Source organism: Thunnus maccoyii, chromosome 13 (assembly GCF_910596095.1).
Source record: "Thunnus maccoyii chromosome 13, fThuMac1.1, whole genome shotgun sequence".
In the NCBI taxonomy this organism is placed as follows: domain Eukaryota; kingdom Metazoa; phylum Chordata; class Actinopteri; order Scombriformes; family Scombridae; genus Thunnus; species Thunnus maccoyii.
The window spans coordinates 30812622-30836042 of record NC_056545.1 but is presented as its reverse complement, the minus strand read 5'-3'; the positions used below and the strand labels follow the sequence as shown (position 1 = coordinate 30836042).

Genomic DNA, 23421 nt, shown 5'->3' with positions numbered 1-23421 from the left:
ACAGCTTCTCCAGCCACTGAGGGGTCACCGGGATCAGGGACAGACCCTGCTGGCGCACCCTCTCCAGAACAGGCAATATCATTTCCACTGGGGGAAATGCATAGAGGAGAATGTTGGGCCATGGGTGCGCTAGTGCATCCATTTCCAGAGGCTCATTGTGGTCCATAATGGAAAAGAACAGGAGGCAGTGGGTATTTGCTCTGGAGGCAAATAGGTCCACTTCCACCCTGCTGAAACAAATCCATTTGATCCACCACCAATGGGTGCAACCTCCTCTCTCTCACAAGAGGTCCCCCTCATGTAACAGGAGCATGGGACATGCTCTGGGACATGGGTAGGTCCCCCCCTCGGGCTCAGTCAACGCTCTCCAGGCATGGACAATACCCAGACAAACGGGACATTCCTTGTGCTGTCTTTTTTGTGCAAAGAGAAGCCACACCCCTGAGGACAGGGGCGGACAGAAGACTTTGTCTTCACCTGTTTAGGCTTGGTGCTCATACCAGATAGCCAGTGACTAACATCAACATGGGCTGTTAAGCTAACTTCAAGCTGGCAGTAGCCTACTAAAGAAACTAACTAGCTGTAGCTAGCTTGCCTGACTCAGCAGAGGTGTTCTTAGCGAGGCGAAGAGTGTAAGAACTGATGGATTACTGTGGTGACAGATGTATATACAGTAGGGTCCAAAACTTTTTGACCCCACAGATTTTTTGGCCCCACATGTATGTGCAGGTGGGGCCTCACATACGTCACCACAGATCATCTGTCTTAAAGGCGTGAATAGAGGTGTCTTCAGTCAGGTCACGTGGGGGCGTGATATCCCATACTATATGTGTTGTACCAAGTGCATCGACTGAAAGGGAACTTACATGCTAAAGTGCTTTGTATTTCGATTGGCTGGTCTCAGCTGCCCTCTATAAAAAAAATATAATTATAATAGTTAATGCATACATAAATATGTTTCTTTCTTTCTTTCTTTCTTTCTTTCGTTTTGAAAGAAAACGAAAGAAAGAAAGAAAACTCGTTCGTTCGTTCGTTCGTTCTTTCATTTTATTGTATTTAGCCATTTTAAACCTTCCATATGGCTGTTTGTGGCGAATAAACATGGTCACTGTGTTTGTCAGTGCTTGCAAGCTAGCAAGTACCCTGATTGTTTGCAAACAAGTGCAAAAAGCAACCTAGAAGATTGTCCAGAAATGTATGTGGCTTTGTGCCAAGCAGCACTTTGTTTTTGATTGTATCTGTAATGTGGATGTGAGGGACTTATAAAAGAGGGATCTCTAGCTGGTCAGTCCTGTGTTGCCTGGAATTCCACAATACCTTTCAAAGCAAATTGCTCGCTTCTCATTGAAACTGAATAGGAGTGAACTTCAGTGAGTCATTACTGTTAGAGAGCTCAGGCAATATTGGCCTTTTATTCAGAAAATAATTTGGCCAATAGGTAGTTCAGCAGTTCATTTATGCAGTTCATTTATGCTAGAGATGTTTATTCATTTGAAAATGATGTTGTTATGGGGACAACATAATCACTGTTGTTGTTTGGAATCTAAAAAACGTTCTGCATCCTTGAATTGCCATACTGGTCAAACCTCACACACACACACACACACACACACACACACACATTCACACACACGCACACACAGAGGGCAGTGCCACCACTGCTCTGCAGATGAAATTAAAGCCAGTGTGTTATTATTAAGTTCCAGCAGTCTGCCACAGCGACTAATAGCCAGCGAGACAGAGAGCATGAGAATCTAATTCATTCCACCGAGCTGACGCGCTCGTCCTTCACTCTCTTCCCTCTCTCTCTCTCTCTCTCTCTCTCTCTCTCTCTCTCTCTCTCATCCCATAACGCTGCTTAGTCGCTCAGCCCGGAGACAGGAGAGAGAGAAAAGGAGAGGAGGAGATGATGAACAAGAAAACAAGAGACAGAAGATGAATGAAAGGGAGAAAAGCTAAGGATTGATTTCGGGTTGTTGGAGGAAGCCAGGCCAGCTGCTTAGCATCTTCAGTGTGTATGTGTGTTGGGTGATGACGTGCGCTCCGCTCTGAGATGGCGTTAGGAATCCTGATTGCCTTCAGTGCTGTGGAGGAGGCTTCCCAGTCTTCACAAGGGGCCCACATGCAGTAACGTCTGTCCGCCGTGGCTTCTCTCCCTCGCCAGCGTGTGTGAGTGTGTGAGTGTGTGTGAGTGTGTGTGTGTGTGTGCGCGTGCATGTGTGCGTGCGTGTTCTCTTCCTCTTCTCCTCCCCCTCTTTTTCTTCTTCTTCTTCTTCTTCAGCAAACCCTACCTTTTTTAATCTTTCCTCTTGGCTTCTTCACACTGGTATCTTTTTCTCCATCTTTCTGCTTTTTTTTTACTCCAGTGGTGATATTAGTGGTGATGAATTTGAGCATAGGCTGAGAGCTCCTTTTTTGTCTGGCCAGCATGGATTGTCTTTGCATTGTCACCACCAAGGTAAGAGACACAGCACGAATGAATGATTCACTGGACCAGAGAGGGGATGACATGGACTGAGACAGAGAGAGTGAGCACTGTGGGAGAATGAGGCATGCAGTGAATCAGGAGGAAAGAAGCTCTGTCTACGTGTTGGTTATTTCTGAATGTTTCCATGTGCATGCATGTTTTTGACTTCATCATCACCTTGTTGCTTTGAGCTTTGAAGTAAAGAGTGGAATAGATATTTTTTTCCCTGTTGCCATAGGATGCTTTCACTTTATATATACTCTAGGTTATTATCTTCTGACAGAGTGACTTGTCATGTTTGGTCTGAGTGTGTTTGTGTGACAGTATGATTCACTTCTTGATGGTCAGCATCACTAGAAAGATCCCACCTGCCTGTCTGTTGAGATATGGCAGCAGAAGTTGGGTTAAACTTCTGTCAGCCGGCTCGCAGTTTTGCTGCAGCACTCTCTCACACAGCAAACCAGTACTTCTAAAAGCTGTGGAGTCCACGTGGCAGAGGCTTATTAGTGCATTATTATAATACAACACACAAATCCGGATGCTCAACTGCATTATTTCATATGAGAAAATTACAGTAGAGTCACTCAGCTTACTATATGCTCTTCACCGTGCAAAATCAACATAGCATCACTGGGGAGAGGAGTCGTTCTGTAAAAACATCTCTCATGGCAATTCTTTACCCGAGGTAACAAGTATGTTCTTGTACAGGGACACTATCTTTCTCTACTTAACTAATATGAAAAAATAACATAGGGTTTTTGTTCATGAGAATATGATGTTTTAATATTTTGTCTTAAATGATTATGGTTCCTTTTATACATATTATACTTTAATTTCTTACATTATTCTATATAATGTAGGATTATATATGGTAGTTAGGCTATTACATATAATATATATGCTATGAGCTTTGCATAAGCCTTTTTTATTACATCATCCACATTTAACTATACCAGCAAGCAACATGATGCATCCATTGTACTTGAGTGCAGTAGTAGTGTTGTTGGAAGCTGATTATGTTTTAGTTGTGATAGTTTTCCTTTAGGTATTTCAGTGGCAACTTTCCTTTGAACACTTATTAAAGCGCTAGTTACTGGCCCATACAGCGATATGACATGACATATAGCAAATGGTCAGTTGCACCAAACTAACTGTAGTTTCGGTGTAATTTTTTTAATCTCAGCTGGGTGTGCCATGCTAGTCTTTTGGCTCTTTACCTCTGGGTCTGTTGGTCGCTCAGATGGTCCACCACTTTGGTGGAGACTGAAATTTCTCAGCCTTACTGATGGATTGCTATGAAATCTGGTACAGATATCAATGGTGTCCAGAGGATAAATTTGTAATTGCTATCTAGCGCCATCGTCAGTTCAAAATCTGTTCACTTTATGACCACATACCTCCATAACTAATGACATTCCCACCAGCCACAGCTGTACTTAACACTAACACTAATTAGTGTTAATTAGCAAATAATTAGCTAAACTGAGATGGTGAACATGGTAAATATTATTGGAGAAGGAGGTTGCGCTTCAACAGTGGGATTCTCGGTGGAGTGCTAAACCCGAAATCCAGTGAGCATGTTCCAAAAATATCTCACACATCTCAAATTTAACAAGTAAACATTATACCTGCTGAACATCAGCATGTTAGCATGCTGATGTTAGTCATAATAACAGCTTTATCAAATATTTTTGCTGTCAGAATGCAGTTAGCAACAGTGAAAGCAACGGTGACCTGGTTGCTCGTTAAGAAACAACTTTCCTACCACTTACATCACAGAAAGGTCACAGTCTGACTCTTGCAGTCTACATCCAACAAGACATTTACAGCCCGTCCTGGCTGGAAATGCTAAAGATGGACCATCTACCTCTCTCTTCCTTGCATGTTGTAGAGCACACGTGGAAGGAGCAGAGACTTCTGTCGTCAATTAGGATGCCGATTCCCTGAAAGCCGTGGTGAAATATTCACGCTTGCTTTTGCATGAAAGCCATTATGGAGTCAGCCTTAGTGTGCTGCCCTTCACTCAGAGTGCTTCATACGGAGTGATCCCCTTCTCTGGGAAGAAAGTGTAACATGAAATGCATTTTGTTGATGGAGGTCGTGATTTTCTTTTTCAAAAATAGTAGCTGTGGGAACTAAACAAAATGGCGAGAAGTTGCAGTTTGTTTGGACAATCATTACTTTTTCAGTGCAGGATGAATGGATGACTGTTTGTGTTATGGCAGCAGTTATGTCTGCATGTGTGTGAGTTTGTCTGTCTTAGATGGACAGCAGGGGTTGGACAGGGGTTGTTTTGCTCTACATCACTACAACATAAGATACAAGCCTTCATGGCTGCCAATGTTTTTCTGGTTTATCTGACAGCTTTCAACACATTTTGTGGTCAACTGTGGCATACATGCACATACAAAAACAGATGAGAAGGCAGTTGCTGTTAACTCTCCAGAAACATTCACAGTAGCTTGATGAGTAGCTCTGTGCTGACTTCTGACAGTAGGCTCTTTCACAGGAAGGTAACTTGGCAGCTAACTTTGAAAGCAATTAGAATAAATAAAGCTTTTGAACATTACTATGCTTTCAAAGAGAACTACGGAGTTTTGAATAGCTGTAATCAACATGTTGCTTACACAGTCAGGTGGAACTAGTGTTCATGAAAGAAAAATCACAGGAATAGCTAAACAAGAGCATCCACATGACTTTCAATCAAATTAATAATCAATCTTTTAACAACATTTCCAACTAACATTGGTGAACACATCAGCTGAGTTTCCCTGGATGGTTCAGTCTGTAGTGTTTGAGTGGGTCAGGTGTCCAGTGTCTCCATTGTGCAGCTCAGTTAGATATTAAGAAACGGCCTGGAAGTCTAAATAATAATTGTCTACCTGCCAGCATGGCTGATAAAGTAAGCCTTTATTAGTCCCTCCAAGAGGTTTTTTTGTGATTATTGTGATCAAATATGCTTGATTTTGCAATGCAAGGTTAGTTCATTTGTATAGTATATTTCAACAACAAGGCAATTCAAAGTGCTTTACATAGAGCATAAAAGGCGTGTGTGTGTGTGTTGTTTTTTTTCTGGTAAAATTGCAAGTCGAGGAAAAAAAAAGTGTTTTGTTTTTTTTTTAAAGCTCATGATAAGAACACATTTCCCATAAACCCTGTCAATTCCTGTTTTGCAGTTTTTTTGCTGTCTGATTGATCATGATTTCCTTGAGGGACTACTTTATCCAAACAACCCAATTTTACCACTCTGAGTGTTAGTATTATTGAACATTGGTTACAGTTTAGTAAATGTTATTCTGAGTTCTTTTTGCCTTGTATTGTCATCCTGTGAGTGTGGTATCCTTTGAGGTCCTGAAGGAAATGGTAGCTCATCCCTGCTTGTATCATTTGTCTTGAGGATATTGACCTACAGATAGATATTCCACAACAAACTGGAAGACAGGACATTTCACTGGTTTCACATCCATCCATTTGTTTTTTATACTGGTTGTTCTGTGCGAGTCACAAGGTGCTAAAGCCTTTCCTAACATGCAGTGGGGAGAGGCAGAGTACGGGTTACTGGTCTGCCGCAGGGCTGACACATAAGAACTGTGTCCCAGTCCATATACTGGATCTGGAAGGACATGGCTCCTGTAGGTGGGTCCTTATGTGGATCTAAGGGCCAGGCTAAAATCATGCTTCCTCCTCATAGAGACCAAAACTGATGTATTCTTGATCTCGTTCAGTGATACAGTGCATGTGACTGACACTTGGATCAAATATCTAATAAATAAATTGCGGTCATATAATATGTTTAGACAATGAGATGTCAAGGATGCAGATATAGTGGAAATACACATTAAAAACACTGCACATTATAGTAGCAGTCATTCATTTTGGGAATGACAATATTTTCTTTAATTCACTTAATTTCTGACCTTCTGATGGTTTTGAGGGGGACTATAGTGCCATGTGAAAGTTGCTACTGTACCTGCAAAAAGAAAAATCAAATGCAAAAAGTTCATCCATCAAAAAATAATGATGTGTCTGATTTGTGCCAACTGAGATACATCACATTTTACTAAGCAGCTTCTCCAAACTGTGATTGGTTCATATTGCATATTGTACTGTGGGGTGGACCAGGAGGTGTGTATGAATGCACTGTTAGCATGATTTATGTAAGGTTTACATTATTATCAGCCCACACAATGCTAAACCGAAGATTAGATTTCCTCCTGCCTTTGAAACATCCACTCCTTATTGATACAGGTATCATGGGACAGGACTGCTGTGTGTCACACAGAAAAGCAGATCTGTAAAGAACTGTTGTGAGTGTTTGCCATAATGACCTGACAGTGTTGATATCAGCTCTGCTGTATATACTGTGGCCAGTTATGCTCTCTGTAAGTACCTTGATTCATAATGAAAACACTGTACAGCAGTCATACTGAGCTCTTAAAAAGCTCCCCCCCCTTTATTGCTCATGTCATGAGATCCCGTATGACACTATGAATATTATATTCAGCTCTACTACCTCAAGTATTCAGCTCTCTATAATGAATGTGCAGAGCATAATGATATGCAGTTTTCACTCCATAGCCATGTTATGTAATGCTTCGGGGGCATGATGAGTACTGTGCTGCAGTTCAGCATGAGAGGAAAATAGAGGGGCGAAAAAAAAAAAAACCACAGGAAGAAACCACTCCTACATGAGTGTGTTGATACTCTGCCATTGTTGCTGTTTTTAGTTCTCTCATCTGGATTCTGACACCCTTTTGGTGAGGTAATGCAGCAGAGGCTTCTCTTTCATGCTTTTGTTGAAAACTAACACACAGTAGACAGGTTCAGTATATGTGACAGACCACTGCATGGGTTAATGGTTGATGTGGTAGAAGCAAGAGCTTGTTATTTGTTATATCAATTAATCATTTGAGTCTTTTTTTTAAGAAAAAAAGAGTCAAAATTTTCTGATGTCAGCTTCTCAAATGTAAAAATTTTCTGGTTTATTTAGTCTTCTATGATAGTAAACTGAATATCTTTGAGTTGTGGACTGTTGGTTGGGACAAAAGAAGACGTTTGAGGTTGTATCTTGGGCTTTCGGAAACAGTGATCGATATTTTTCAATTTTCTGACATTTTATAGACCAAACAACTAATTGATTAATCAAGGAAATAATCGAAAATAATAATAATGAAAATAACTTAATAAAAAGTTGTCCCAGTAGCCCTAGTATAATGGGAAGTGTAGGAGTACCTTTGTGAATTTGTTGGTAAATGGTAATGGGCTGCATTTATATAGTGCCTTTCTGTATAACCACCGACCACTCAAAGCGCTCTACACTACATGTCACATCGACTCATTCACACTCACACTCATGGCAGAGACAGCCATACAAGGTGCCAACCTGCTCATTAGGAGGAGTTTTAATCATTCACACACACACACTCACACACGTATGGCACAGCCTTTGGGAGCACTTTGGGGTTCAGTATCTTGCCCAAGGACACTTCGACATGTGGACTGGAGGAGTCGGGAATCGAACCAGCGATCATCTGATTAGCGGACGACCCGCTCTACCTCCTGAGCCACAGTCACGGCTGATTTATAATTGAACGTATTCCATCTTACTGATGTTTGGAGCTTGGCAACTATCAAATTATGTCATTTTAAACCTAGCAATATATATATAAACACCGCTGACATGCTGTACATCTCCATTAAATTTAGTCAGATCAGCACAAGTGTAGTTTGGCTGTGTGAAATGCCCTTGACCTCACCAGAGTCCTCTGTTAGCACTCACTTTTAGCCTTCACCCATTTAATCAGCCCCTAGAAACCTGATGAGTGGACTTTGTGGCGAGTCAATAACATTGATTCACCAATTACAACTCAGGAAATAGACAGAATGAGTGAACTAAGGTTGGAACAAGAAGTCTTTGTTGTCCTTTATGTACTCATGGATGCATGAATAACAGGTATGCACACATTTCCTTCTATACTAACAAATTGACAATAAATAACCTCACAATGAAGGTCTAAAATTGGAGTGGGCTTACAGAGGTATTTTAGTCAGGAGCCACACAGGAGATTCCACGTTACATGAGGAGTAGTTATCAGGAGAAGTGGAGAGTCTTGTGCTTCAGCCCATTGGCTCAGTCTGCCTGCTCTCTACTTTCTTCACCTTTTCTATTTTTTTCTTGCATTCTTTGCTATTGCAGATAGTTGACTGTCAGTAAGCCCCTCTGGGTGTGAACAACACATTTTATTTACACCCCACAAGCTTGAAAAACACATTCCCGACTGTTTCTCGGTTTACTGTTTAAAAATATCACAGTTTGGGTTTAATCCTCAAGACTTCAAGTTGTTTTGAAGTGCTATGCTGATCTAAACCTCCTCACACTATGTAGGACACTGGACCGGTCAGTGGTGTGACCTCTGTTGAAAACACTGACCGCTAGCACCCTATAGAGAACAAAGCATCCCACTGTTGCCTCCCCTTTATCTCAAAATAGACATTGTCTTTCAAGGCAAATGGCTAAAATTGTGATCTTATTTTTGAAGCAGCTAGTTAAGTAATTCATTTCACCATTTAATGGAACAACATTGTCAGAATTTTTGTCAATTAATAGACTGATAAATAGACTTGGAAAACATTGTTGTATATTGCAGATTATGGTTATATAATGTATATGTTAGTAGAATAGAATAGTATACAGTGATGTAAGACTGATATGAATTTGGCTTGGGTGGTATCTATTTTTTCATACCTTTATACCCTCCTGACATTTCACCAGGGTACACGGCTGTATTTGTGTTTAAAAAAGAAAAGAAAAACGTAAAAGCTGAACTGCTGGTCAAAGTCATTGTAGCCTACAATGCTGTGTGTCTAATATGCAATTAGCCCACTTAGACAAGTCTTGCTGGGTTTGAATACTTATGGCCCATAGCATAATGAATAGATAGGAAATAAGAGCCCTTCTTCCATAGATTCTTGCTGGAGGACTTGATGACACTTGTTGCTGTGGCAGATAGCGACACATCAGTGGGCTGGATGGAGATGATGTGTGGGTGGTGGTGGCAGACTGGCAATTGAATTAAAATCATGTAGCTAATAAACTGGTTTTGTAGTTGGAAGTAGTCATCTCAAGATGAATTTATATGTGGCAATATTTTAATGATTCCATATAGGGCTGTCACGGTGAGGGAATTTCTCCTGCAGTGATGTAGAGTGGCCCAACAGCACGGTATGTGGTGTTAGCACCTTTTTTTTTTAGTGAAAATCAAAGTATGTTAGTCTGATTATGTGTCAGCCGAATGGAGCCGACACATTCCACACATTCTATGGAATAATGTTTTAAAGTGTGATAACACTTTAAAACGTGTTGTGTCAGGAAACAATGTTGGCCTACAGCCGAGTCCCCTTAAACCTGGGTGTTACGAATAAAGTCTGGCAGGATGCACCTTTAGATTGTATGATTGGTAGAAAACTATTTCACCTTGCAGGTTAAATGACAGCCCTCTTGTGGCTGTAGTATGACGGGAGCAAAGGAGGAAGCAGTGCGATGTTATTATAGAGCAACAAAGTCCATGTAGGGAGCAGGTAGGGGTAGATGGATGGGTCAATGAAACATCAGAATTTAACTCTGCAGATTGATGTTCATTTCTCATTTCCAACTGTGAGTCAACACTGATTTTTTAAAACCATGACCATGGTTATTATTGTAACCATGAGGACAAATAACCTAGAAGGAGTCATTTTAACCCAAACCACAGTGTTCTCCTAATCTTAACAAATCACCTATTTGAACACAACACATGATATTTCCCTAAACCTAATCAAACCTTAATCATAACGTTCATAAAACTGATTTATTTATTTTTATTTATCAGGAACTAAAATGTGTGCCAATAAGAACAGTGGGGACTCGTTTCTATGGATCTGTAAGGTGGCATTGTTTATACAGTCTGTATTCTCATTCAGCCACACCTTTCAGTTGGATAAAATACAACCCATTAGTGCAAGGATCAGAAATAAGGTTCAACCATGGGCCAGTTTTTTCAGGATTTTTTGTTGGAGGGCCATTAACCAGTGCAGAGGAAACACAGGACGATATGTTCTGTTCATTTATTTTTATTTTTCCCATTAGTAAGTGAGGGCTTACTTTAATACTCATTTGGCTAAAAGTGGCCCTTATGTGAATATATGTTCTATGTTGCACTTGGAGACTAGAGACGCACATTATTGGTTTTCCACACACAATAAACAGCAGCCTGCTTCTGTGGATGATTTTTAAAAAATGGCATCAACACACAACAACATTTCTGTTCAACTGCTACCTGTTTGTGTTTGTGAAGAAACAAACATTTGGGGGTTGTTGGATAATATGGAACAGAATGAACTCAGCAGCCACACATTTCTCTGTTCTGTATTTCTCTGTTTAGTGTCTGCAGGTTAGGCTAACCCATTGTTGCTAACTTTGGAGCTATGCCCCTTCACTTTTCCAGCAGTTGGGGAAACAACAGACATGATTTTTCTTGGTCTTGAGAAGTTTTTCATTTTTCTGCTGCTCGCTCTCTCACTCAACCACTCACTTGCTACGCACACACAGTACGAACTGCCCTATTCCTTAAAAGGAGCTATGCTACCAAGAGTTTGCCAGGCAACGACACAGAGGTTAACTCACGTTAAACGTACAGCACTGCACAGACTCCCAAACGCTATTCATTTCCGAATGAATGGGTATTTGGTAAAAGTAATTAATGCTTTTTTCTCTTTCGCTGTACAGCCTTATGTTAGGATAAGTTTAATTTTGGTCAAAGTAAAAAACTGGCATGCCAAATTGTTCATAATTAATATAGTTACACATTTTATTAAAATGGCTACATTTCATATCGACCCAAAGGCTATTCTACTGTCAACAAACAAACAAACAAATAAATAGATGGAGGAAGTCCTTATCTTTTTCATGGATTGCAAAGTTTGAAAGGCAAAACAGCCTTTGTGTTTCACTCCAAGCCATTTCCCTCACATCTCTCTGCATTCTGTTCCATATAACAGCCTCCTGATGTATCTAGAGGTCCGACTTCTCCGTTATGACCTGCAAATTAACTTTTACAGCCTCTGTAGTCAGGGACACAAGAAATAGCAAGTGAAGCTCTGACAGACTGCTCAACCTAACGCTTCTTTTCAACATCAGAGGAGCACGTCCTCCCAGAACATTTAGAAACACCACTGATCTCTGGCACCTTCACTGTCTTTATTTTTTACCACACTTGACAGACCATCTCTGTGTTGTATTGACATTGTATTTCTACCCTCAAAGATATGTTGAAGCCTGCAAGGGCTGATTTAAAGAAATTGTTGATACAATTTGAAATTATTATAACGTTAAAGACCGTTTTTATACACGCACACACCAGATTCATGTACTAGTTTCTCAGAATTACCCAGAAAATATAGAGATGCATCACTCTATTAGTGTGTCTATCTCTGTCTATCTGTCTGCCTGTGAATTACACAGTTTAAGCTAATGATTTGTGTTAGAAACTGGCCATGATAGAAACCAAATCCCCTGCAACAATGATAAAACTTTCCTCCCACTACAGGGCAGCCTGCTGGGTAGATTTGTGATCGGTTGTGTTGCCTGGAAACAGCACTGCTTCTCTATAGGGGTGAGGAGGACTGACTTTCTCGAAAGGGCAAATACTCAGATGTCTAATGATTCTGTTTGCACCCAGTTCAGTGTCTTTAGTTACAAGTCAGATCATTGTCATGAGTGAGATCAATGAAGTGGATAAGTTGTCAGATGGTTAATTATTCAGACTCATTAGGAATTGTACAAACACTGATGTGAAATTAAGAAGAAGCACCATGCTCTTGACATTATAAGTGCTCTGAGAAGTGCTTTTTGCTCTCCCCCATTGTCAGGCTTATGTTAAGGAAGATTATGTTAGTAGCGTGTGTACTGGGGGATCTTTTCGTCTCAGTCCCAGAGGTCAGTCTGCCAAGATCTTCAACCAGCCATTCCTCCTGCATCACTAGAGGATAAACAGAGTCTGCCATGTCTGCATGTGGATGGGAAGCTTAGATTACTGTAGCACTGAGAGTGAGGACTCTGAGTTTAATACATGTGGTAAATTACAAAGAGATGTAGAAATGAGAAATATGCCCCGAGTAAAACTTCCTTACATTAAGTGCTATCTATGTAATAATTCTCCATAAGCAAAGAAAGGAATATACAGTATGACAAATGGTGATAAAATTATGCCTACCACATACAGGAAAACCCTTGAAAATGAAAAGAATAATCACATGCACACAAAAGACTGCAATCTGTCTGAACAAATGTCAGTGGCTTATGAAGGGAGGTCTATAAATTTTCTATAGATGGGAGACTAAGATTAGATGCAGTAGGTCAAAGTCTACATCGTGTTGTATAACAGAAAAGAATTACACTTCCCAGGATTATATTTCAGCAATTTATTGAGGAACCTTCCTGCAACTGCAGAGAAATAAACTCTTCACAGGGTTTCTCTTGTATACATGCTCACTGTGCCTCTGCAACACCACAAATAAAAGTCAAAAAATGCTCCACTGTCGCAGACATGGTCACAATCATTCTCTCTAGCATTTCAAGCTACATGGCAGCCCTGCTACAGCCTTGCCTCGAGAAACCTCTTATCTTATTAACAGAATAATGCATGATAATAAATAAAACTTAATTGAAAATAACAATACATTAATGTTATACTTGTTTAAAGTAACTGAACATAACATATATAGCAAAAATACTGAAAATAAATGGAACAAAGCAAGTGCATGTCCTCCATGGGGAAAAGCCCTTAACAAAAAGAGGAAGTAAAACATTAAGTACAGTTTGAAAAGTAAAACTATTAAAATGCAGACTATTCCCCTTTATAGTGTACAAATTATACAGATACACATATTTACCCCATAAAGAATTGTTAGCAACATTTGAGAATTAAAAATTGAAATATAGAAAGAAAGTTTTAATCTGTAACCTTCAAAATCAAAGCTTCCCCTTAGTAACAAACATCATTTTACAGGAATGTATGATGTCCTGTTCATAATTCAGCCCAACAACATGCACACTACTACACATGAACTACAGACAGGTGACAAAATAAAGGAAATACTGGTCCAGGTCTGAATGCTTGACCCCTATAGTGAGGGGATCTGGGGGCTCTGTTATGCTGTGGGGAGCATTTTGCTGGCTTGGTTTGGGTCCACTTGTCCCCTTAGAGGGAAGAGTCACTGCAAATCAATACAAAGTTGTTCTGAGTCATCACCTTTATCCTATGATGAAACATTTCTATCCTGATGGGGGTGGTCTCTTCCAGGATGACAACGCCCCCATCCATAGGCCACGAAGGATCACTGAATGGTTCAATGAGTATGAAAATGATGTGAATCATATGCTACGGCCTTCACAGTCACCAGATCTCAACCCATTTGAACACCTATAGGAGATTTCGGACCGACATGTTAGACAGCGTTCTCCACCAACATCATCAAAACACCAATGAGGGAATATCTTTTGGAAGGATGGTGTTCATCCTTCCAGTAGAGTTCAGAGACTTGTAGAATCAACACATTAGTACATTGAAGCTGTTCTGGCAGCACATGGTGGCCTAACACCTTACTAAGACACTTAATGTTGGTTTTTCCTTTAATTTGTCACCCGTGTCACACCTGTATGTGTTATGTATATGACAACAATATCAGTCGACCAATATCAGGTTGTATAGTTTGCTGTTCAACTAATATACAATATGAACGTGGATAAGTGTTTTATCTGACAAAGAATAAAACGTTGTTATGTGATGATCAAAAAAAAACATTATATGGAGTTTTGTGTACCTCGTCTCTACTTTAGCCTGTCAGTTGAGGTCAGTAAAGTGACCCAGTGCTCTGCTGTATCCAACTCCAGCTGCTACATGATATTCACAAGCTGTGTGGTTTGAAAAAAAACCACGAAGACAACCTGACAGAAAAATCATGTTTTTCCCCTGTCTCGAACTACAAGGTTTACTGAGATTGAATTTAAATATCTGCATCAAGTTTTAAAAGGATTGATACTCAATAATGATAGAGTTGGAAAAAAATATAGTACTTGATGTGAAACTTTGAGTCAGAATCATTGTAGTTCGCCCCAAATGGATGAAAACAGAGTGTGCAGAGTGGTGGACCTGAGCTCACTCTGAGAAGTTTTGACTTGTAGTTTCACAGCCATCCGTATGACCCAGCTTGGATATTTTGCTGTGGAGTAGTTCAAAGATGATAGTCAGTGATAGTTAACTTAATATCTGACTCCTGTACTGTCTCTTCAGTAGCACCTCTTGCTGCCCTCTGCCTTTCCTACCTGTTTAGAGGTGTGAAATATGGGAGGGGGGAATTAAGATTTATACAAGTAGCTGTTGCAGCTGATTTATCATTGTGGACTGACCACTGCAGAAGAGGACACTGTGTCTGAAATTGAACATCTGGGAAAGCAGGTGTAAAATCTGTGGCAAGCAATGGAGAGAAACATAAGACAAGAAAGCAGCAGTGCAATCTTGTTATTCTTCACACAGTGCTACGTCTCCGTTTCCCACAGTGGCTTCCTTCTTACTTTTCTTGACATTTAATTGCGCATAGCAGCTCCAGTCCAGTGCCACATGATTGACACAGCCAGTAACACTTATAAAGCTGTTATATTATATTGTTATCACTGTTGTTTTTATTATTATTATTATTATTATTATTATTATTATTATTATTATTATTATTACTATTGCTTAAAGAAATGAGCTGATAACATCAGGCTATTTCATATTTCCTCACATAGGCCTATAGCTTTTCCCTTGCTGGATGAATATGCACTTGCAGTTCCAAAAGTGCCTCTTCAACTCATATTCCAAGTTCAGCAGCAGAAAACACTTTCTTTTGTGCTCCATTGCTTTCCAGACACATGCAACACGTCAAAATAGTCCAGCCTCAGATCTTAATTACCAGCACTTCATGCAAATCAAATGAACTGTTCTGTTTCTGCTCTCATCTACATCTGTAGTCTTATAAAAACACTAATTTGAAAAAATGAGGTGCAGCAAAATTTTGCACACTTGATGGTAATTTACAACAAGCTTAGTAAATATCTTCCTCAGTCTTTTGTCTGAGATGCACAGATGAGTCTTTATTCCAGGTGTCAAAAGGGAATTTTATTTCAAATGTATTATGTGGGAAAGCAGAGCAAATTATGGTGGAGTGCATGCTGAAAATGTAGAATCATTTTAGAGTTTTTTCCATAAGTCAACTTGTCTTATTTATGATGGTGCAGACAGCAGTACAAACCTGCTCTGTTGTTGATCTGTTTTGTTGAAACATGCACAGAATATTTAATATACAAATTTCAGAATACATGTAAAAAATGGATAATAGGATAATGACTGACTTTCAGTGATAAAGGAATAATGATAGCCTCATAGGGATCATTCTATAGTATTATGTAAATCATCTGAAGAGTACCGCTGGAGCTCTGAGGGATTTAGTGGCTTTGATCAATAGTTCTAGTGAGTTGTCCCTCCATACATCAGAAGGTCTGACATCTTATCAAATACAGCGTGTTGCCAGGTATCTCATACATTCAGCAGTGCCAAGTAACTGGCTGTATTCAGGATGCCAACTTCAGTCATTTCTGAATAGTTTTATCTTCATTCCAACTCATCCACCCCCAGATTTCCTCCTCCACCTTTCTTCCTCACTCCTTATTCGAACCCCCACTCTCCTCCTCTTCCTCCCTCAGCTCAACTTCACTCTCTCTGAGGAAGAAATAAATAAATAAGGAGTGTAGGGGGCGGGGGATCCATTTGCTTCTCCGTTCAGTAATGCTGCTGAATCGATGGACAGTTACCACGGTAACAGGAAGGCTTGCACCAAAAATATTCTATACAACATCTTTAATACCTCCCCCTACATTCAGCTTGCTGACTGGTGCATCTTCCCACATACACCACTATTAAACTCACTTCCCAAAGCAGGTGGCATGTTGGTGCTGTCTGCTGTAAACCTGACTGCTAATGAGAAATTAAAAAATAAAAAGAAAGAAAAAAATAACTAAAAACACTACACTTTGTCTAAATGTGTAAAACCTGAATCTTATATATAGTATGAGCAGGAACATTATTCAGGAGTGTCTTGTTCACTCCTGAATAATGTTTGTTCATGTTCAGGAATTGAGAATTTTTGAAAGCATAGGATTACATGCAAAGCTCAAAGTTAAGGTCTGTTCCATCCCCTGCTGTAACAAAAAGCTCTTTTCTCATGACTTTGATCAGGTTGTTACTGTTGCTTGTACTGAACCTTTTTTGCGCAGTTTCTTTAAACATACAGTACACAGTATAGCCAACTGACTTTGTTGCCTAAAGGTATCTGAGGTAACCTCAGGTGTGAACTAGCTACAAAGCTAATGCAGCATCGTGCCGCAGCTGCTACATGATACTGTAATAATTGGATATCTAGATCTACAGTACTCACACTGGGACAAAATGCATGTTAACTTAATAATAATAAACTTTATTTACATAGCACCTTTCCAAACCATCAAAATCAAAATGTTACATAGGTAAAAGAAAATTGAAACAATTCATCAGTACAACTGAATTAAATCCAGCAAATAAAAGACATAGAATGAAATACAAGAAAATACCCCAAATACAATAAAAGAAGATAAAAACAGTGAAATCCACAGAATAGGTGAAACATATTGGAACTGGACAAATCAAACTCTGAGCTAACATTCATAAAAGGCTGTTTTTAAAAAACGATTTTGAGAAGTGAATTAAAAGTTTGTACAAGCCTCATATCCTCAGGCAGAGTTCCAGAGCTGAGGAACTCTGACTGCATCTGGTCAACTTTAGCAGGGATTCAGACTGAAAACAGCTGTGCACTAAAAACAGTGCGGGCGGCTGCATTGTTGGGGGCGTGTTTTTTAAACTGAATCCATGTGATCAGTGAAATTTTCAGAGTAGCTGCTGATCCCAGTCTTTCCTGTTCTTCATGCCATTTAGTGCCTGTATTCGTGCACATATTGAGCATATTAAATTCTCTACACTATTGTTTCTGGCTGCAGGTTTGACATTTGCAGACAGAGAGCTAAGACTGTTCTATAAAGAGGTGATTACCAAATTATTTTCATTCAGCCGGAGAAAGTTTCGGGACATCCAGCACTTGATTTTAGAGAAACAAGATATTAGGTGATGTAAGTTGGCTTCTACATTAGTTTTGAATGTAACACAAATCTGCGGGCCATCCACATCTCAGTGGGATTGGAGGATGTATTTGTGGATAATATGACCTAGTGGACAACAGAGGACAAAACCAGTCAAAGGCAGTATTCCTGATGCCAGTCCATCTTTCAAGGACATAGCTCCTGTTAGTGTGTGTCAGCTCAGTATTGCATAAAGTTTTAGCATATAATTAATACTTTGTGTATTTTTCCAAATGGAGCAACAATACAGTATGTAGATAAAGAAGATGTTTCTGTTTCTCTTCTTTCATGCACAGTCTTATCTTTCAGTTCAGAGTTCAGAGTTTTATGTTTTCTAGTTGTTGTAAGAAGCACTCTCCCTCTGTTGAAACCTTCACTGGTGAACTGGTGAGGTGCTGCTCTTTTGATTGTTCTTTTTTTTTCTTCAGAGCACACTGTGGACAGTGTGGAGTACCGCTTGTTAAGTAATGCTGTGTGTGTGTTAGTGAGAAAGAGACGTTGAGTATGTATACGGTGAGAGAAGAAACATTTTATCCAAGATGGTGTGCAACATGCTGGAAATAAAAATAGTACTTAAAGTGCACATTTCTCTCGCTCTCTCTCTCTCTCTCTCTCTCTCTCTCTGTCTGTCTCTCTTGCTCACACTCATACACACACACACACACACTTCTACTGATACAGAATGCCAAGCGTCATTCAATTCATATTTGCACATCTTTGTGTATACACGCTACACGTTTGTCCTATTTTTTTCTGATCTTTTAATTCCCAGCGACTCCTGCACATGTTGATCTCATTCAGCCAGCACACTCTCCTCTGTTTGCTTTCTTCTTCGTATGAGATAGACATTTTCACGCCCCCCCCCCCCCCCCCCCCCCCCCCCCTTGACAGTTCAGTCCCGCCTGCTTGCCTGTGAGCTGCGATGGAGCTTTGCTCCAAGTGAAGGGTCTTTGGTGTTTTAAATTTCACCACAGAAAAAGTGGTCTTGCTGCCTCAGTGTGGTACAATCAGAGGAGTATTTCTCTCACTCAGGGATGCTACTGTACCACCTCCATCTCATCTGATGCCACAGCTCTTTTCTTTGCTTTTTGTTTCTAATCCTTGAAGAAGATTTTAGCAACTATCCTCCAGCTCCTCATGGTATTACAACACTGCCATGTTTTTTGCATGCTACTGTGCTCTGAGATCAGACATGCAGGTAAGGGACTTCCATGAGTGTGTGTGTATGTAAGTGTGTATGAAGCAGGGTAGTGTAGTGGGGAGCATGTAATTCCAGGTGAAGCCCAATGAGGGAGCTCAATGTGGGGCTGTGGCACAGGTGTACAGGTGGTGTTTTATCTATTTATTTATTTCGTTGTGCTTTTATCAGCTCTCTTGTCATATAATTATTTCTATATATGAAGGCTGTGTGAGTACAAATACCTAACAGCAGAGCTTGTACAATGACTATCCAAGTCATTTTTAATCATCTCTCCAAACTGCTGTGTTTACTACCAATGTTAATGTGATCATTTTTATTCAAGTTACAACAGTCATTCTTCAAAGCCATCAGCACAAAGCTCTGTCCTGTGGTCACCTCCACCTTCAACCTTGGCTGATACAGGAGTTAATGCAGCCTGCTAAGTAGGCTCAGTGTACGCTTTGATCACTCACCACTGCAAAAGCTCAATGGAATTAGCTGCAAGCCTAACAACGGCTAATGCATTACATTATACCATGGTAGCGGTGCACAGTTGCTATCATAAAACAAATACTTCTTCATCAGAGTGAAATGAGTGAATGTAGTCAGAAATGCATTGAATAAGAGTGCATAGTAGTACACAGCATGTTATATATATTTGCATTCATGGTGTATTTCATATCAGCACTGGCATGACTCATATCTCTGCTTATCCAGCCCTCAAGACACCATCACAATTAATCAGATTTTTATCCTCTGGCACTGCACACTGATTAACCAAGGACTTCTTTATGGAAAATGAACAAGCAGACTTTATGTCATAAATTATATGGATGATATTTCCTGATTTTGTATTCTGAATCAAAACATCTGCACATGTTACAGAGGGAAAATAATCCTCTTCTGACTTTAATGCTCAGAGTTTAATGACACTTAGAGGGTGTGAACAAAGATAGACCAACTTGTAATATATACTAAAAACCAAGTGTAAATAACCACATGAAGAAAGTAAAATTATAGCATCACATAAACATGATCTGAAATTGCCCACCTCTCCCACAGTCTTTACATATATGCCAATATGTAGCTTTACATGTTGTGAGCAGGTATTTATCAAACATCTCAGAATTACACTGAAAATTAACCTTGAATTGATTAGAATTAGTTTTTCTGACAGCTGCAGTTTGGAGTTTTATACAAGGGTACAATTAAAAATGCGGAAAATAGCACTGTCAATAGAAAAACAACATAGGTAACAAATTGAACCCATATACTTGCATCCATTTGCATAGTAGGCAGTAAGTAAACACTGGCAAGCACTCATATGGCTTAAAAAAGAAATATATATACAAATTGAAATGGTAGGTCCTTAAACTCAGTTGTGCAAAATGATAGTCAGTCCTTTCCAATCACATTGTTGTATAATACCTACAATGATGCCAAATTTTGCATACAAAGAAATGATGTTGCACCGTGACACACCTCTCCATGGACAACTTGTCTTCTACAGTTAAATTCCCCTTTCATCTACACTGTTTACATACAGTATGTGCCCTTACAATCAGTCATCAGTGTTGGGAAGTACGGCATTTGACCTGGGAAGAGGGGTCATCAGCCATGGCTTTGCAGATATCCTTCATTACCATGAAATAGGTGACATCAGGGGGGATGTGACTGTGTTTAGTCCACTCGTTGAGGATGCACAGGCCATGAGTATTAGTGAAACTGGATTTAATACTGTAGAAACTGTTACATGTCAGTTATGTCATTTTTGTTACAATATCTTGTAAGAATATCTTTTAATAAGCTCATTGTCATCACGCCTTCCAAATGATATGCCCTCCTAGCAATTGGTTCTGCCTGAACACCATTTCTTGGCAGCTCCTGACACTTCTGGAGCTCTCCTAAATATAGAGGTAGATATAGAGATAAGAGCAATTTAAGAAAGCTGAGGAAACACTTTTACTCCTTGTCCTAAAAGTAGGACCAAATAACTTGTTAATATATTTGTTGGGCAGTGCATTCTTGTATTGAATACATATTGAAAATCATAATAAAATAAAACATAATTACCAAAAAAAAGTAGGACCAAATATACATCAGTCAGTAAAGACTGATTTCCTACTTGCAAGAGATGCTTGATAAACACAGGACATGGTGTGGTGTTTGAGTGCTGTTGTGTAGTTTTATGATTTGTAGCAAGGTACATATGCATTCGAAATAGGATCTTGGATAAGTGTAGCAGCCTGACTTTATGACTGAAAGAAGTTATTATATACAGTACTTAAATATATAATTTTTTTTTTTAAAATGACAACCTGTAGAGAAGCGGTAATGACATTTATATAGGGATAGGTTCCAATAGCTGCTCTCTATTTTAGATTTGGTTCCAACCTACCTACCTGGATTCATTAAGCTTGGATGCTAATGGATGTCTTATCAAACCTTTCAGCTCCACCCATTCTTTTTATTAGCAAAGAGCAATGTACAAAATATTCAGTAAGCAGTGTCCTCATTTTTAGCTGGCTCTGACCATCACTGTTAAAATGACATGCGGCAGCGGATTAGGTAATTAAAGCTAATTGTGTAACGGCTAAAATAGAAAGGTAAACGTAATAAAATTCGATAGGGAATTTCAAAGGTTTTGAATTTGATACATAAATTTGATACTGCATTTGAATTTGATAAAATGCTATCAAACCTCATCCCCACATTTATATGGTGTACTTGTGTTATGTGAAGCAGACTGGTTTGGTTGTGGTGTGCAGACAGGAAATAGCTACCTTCCTGGCAGCCCGGCAAGACCTGACAAATGCAAGTATCAGTGTAGACCTTGAACCTAATTTGGTTTAATGCTGCAATGGTAGGTGATGAATCATCACATTTAACAAGTTCTCCCTTCCTTTTCCTTTGTTGTCTCCCTCCCTTCACAGCAGAGGGGCTAGACTCAGCAATGTTCCCATTCCTATTCCCTGCCTCCCTCTTCAGCTCCTAAACTGTCCCTCCATGAGCGTTCTCTGTGATCAATAATTGATTGATCCTTTGGCACTGTTTTGCAGCGATATATGCTCAGAACCACAACAGTAATGTCATTCAAGATACAGATGTGATTCATTTGCTGGGCTAGTTATCTTACTATAATTCTGTTTTTTCCTCTCAGTTGAATGTGGTATCTGACCTGCGGCTAAAGGCCCTATCAGTCACGTTAACAGAGCTTTATTCAGAGACCCTAACATCTGATACACGTCTAAAGTAAACACTGTAGTATTTGTATATTAAAAACATTTCACATCCATACATAAAAAAAGGAAATTGAGTGCCCGGATGCATTAAGGTTAAGGTATCACTAGCTAGCATGCAGTCTCATAAAACATTTACTATTTGCTCTGTGCTGAAATAAAGTCAGGTTACTGATTTCACAATAAACCATGGTAAAATTCCTGATGGTTAATATTACTGTTTCAAATTTTAATTATCATCAAAACCGTGTTTGATTACCACTAGGGATGTCAGTTTCGGTTAATTTTGCTTTTGATATCACCCATTAACCTGTAACTAACCAGTTAATTTTTAAGAAAAGTTGTGATGTAGCTTTGGTTTGTGAGAGCTGTCCAGCAGTAGGTGGTCAGAGCTAGCTTGTCTACCCTGGTTAGCATGGTTAGCGCATCCTTCTTCTCCTCAAAGTGTTTTTCAGTGCATTAATCACAGTAGCTCTTGATGGCATAACATACTCGAGTTTGAGATACCGAACTAGCTCTTTCAATCCCTCACCCTTTACCACACGCTTTTACACCAATACTTTATCCATTCAAAAAGAATATCTGATGTTATGAACACATAATTGCCTAGCCGTTAGCGGAGTGTGTATGCAAATTAGCCTATAAACTGGCATGTGTAAGCGGTCAAAAATATTCTTGGTGGTTAACTGATTAATGATTAACTGTCAACATCCCTAATTACTGCTCTTTGAAAAACCGATGGTAAATACTGTCCGGCATCAACCAAAGTTAACAACAGTCTCCCAGACACAGGCACGCAGGTGCAGCATGCAAAGTGGGTTTGTTTTGCATCAGTGAAAACATGGAGGAAGGCAGTGACAGCGCTCCAGAGATTTTTCAGCCTAGGAGGAGTAAAGGTCAATTCATGCTTTCTGCGTTCCGCATCTGTGGACAGCTGAGGTCTTGCGAATGCGCACATTCATACTTTTTTTCAGAGGGCCATGTTCCACATGTGCCCACTAGTTAACAGGGTTGCAGCGTGGTAACTTTCCAGAGTCTTAAAATCCACTCTGTGAGTCTTACAAATCGCAGTGTCAACCTTTAAATGCAATATTCTGTTATTCCAACCAGACTTGCTGGATTGTATTTTATTGTCTCACTGGTACTTTAGACAACACAACCACACCAACGCAGCCCCTTGTATTGTTTCACACAGGGCTGTTTTCAGTCTGAATACAGCTGAGGAGTTCCTGTATGTTGCATAACAACAAGAAAAAGTCAAAAAAAGAAAAGCAACAGTTTAATGAGAATA

At 39.6% G+C, this 23421-nt stretch overlaps 1 protein-coding gene across 15 annotated transcripts in view; it reads left to right on the top strand.

Moving 5' to 3' along the window:
* dlg2 (discs, large homolog 2 (Drosophila)) overlaps window positions 1–23421 on the top strand; it is a 184484-nt gene that overhangs the window by 47029 nt on the left and 114034 nt on the right. Inside the window, exon 1 of one of the 15 annotated variants that reach the window (XM_042430978.1) lies at window positions 1904–2169. The exons of 13 other annotated variants lie outside the window; for them this stretch is intronic. Coding sequence is in view for 1 of the 2 variants with exons in the window: in XM_042430976.1 (XP_042286910.1) it covers window positions 2429–2458 (30 nt within the window). In the remaining variant the exon portion in view is untranslated. Of the gene's footprint in view, window positions 1–1903; window positions 2170–2386; window positions 2459–23421 lie in introns of those variants that run through there. One more of the 15 variants, XM_042430976.1, reaches the window with a different exon arrangement.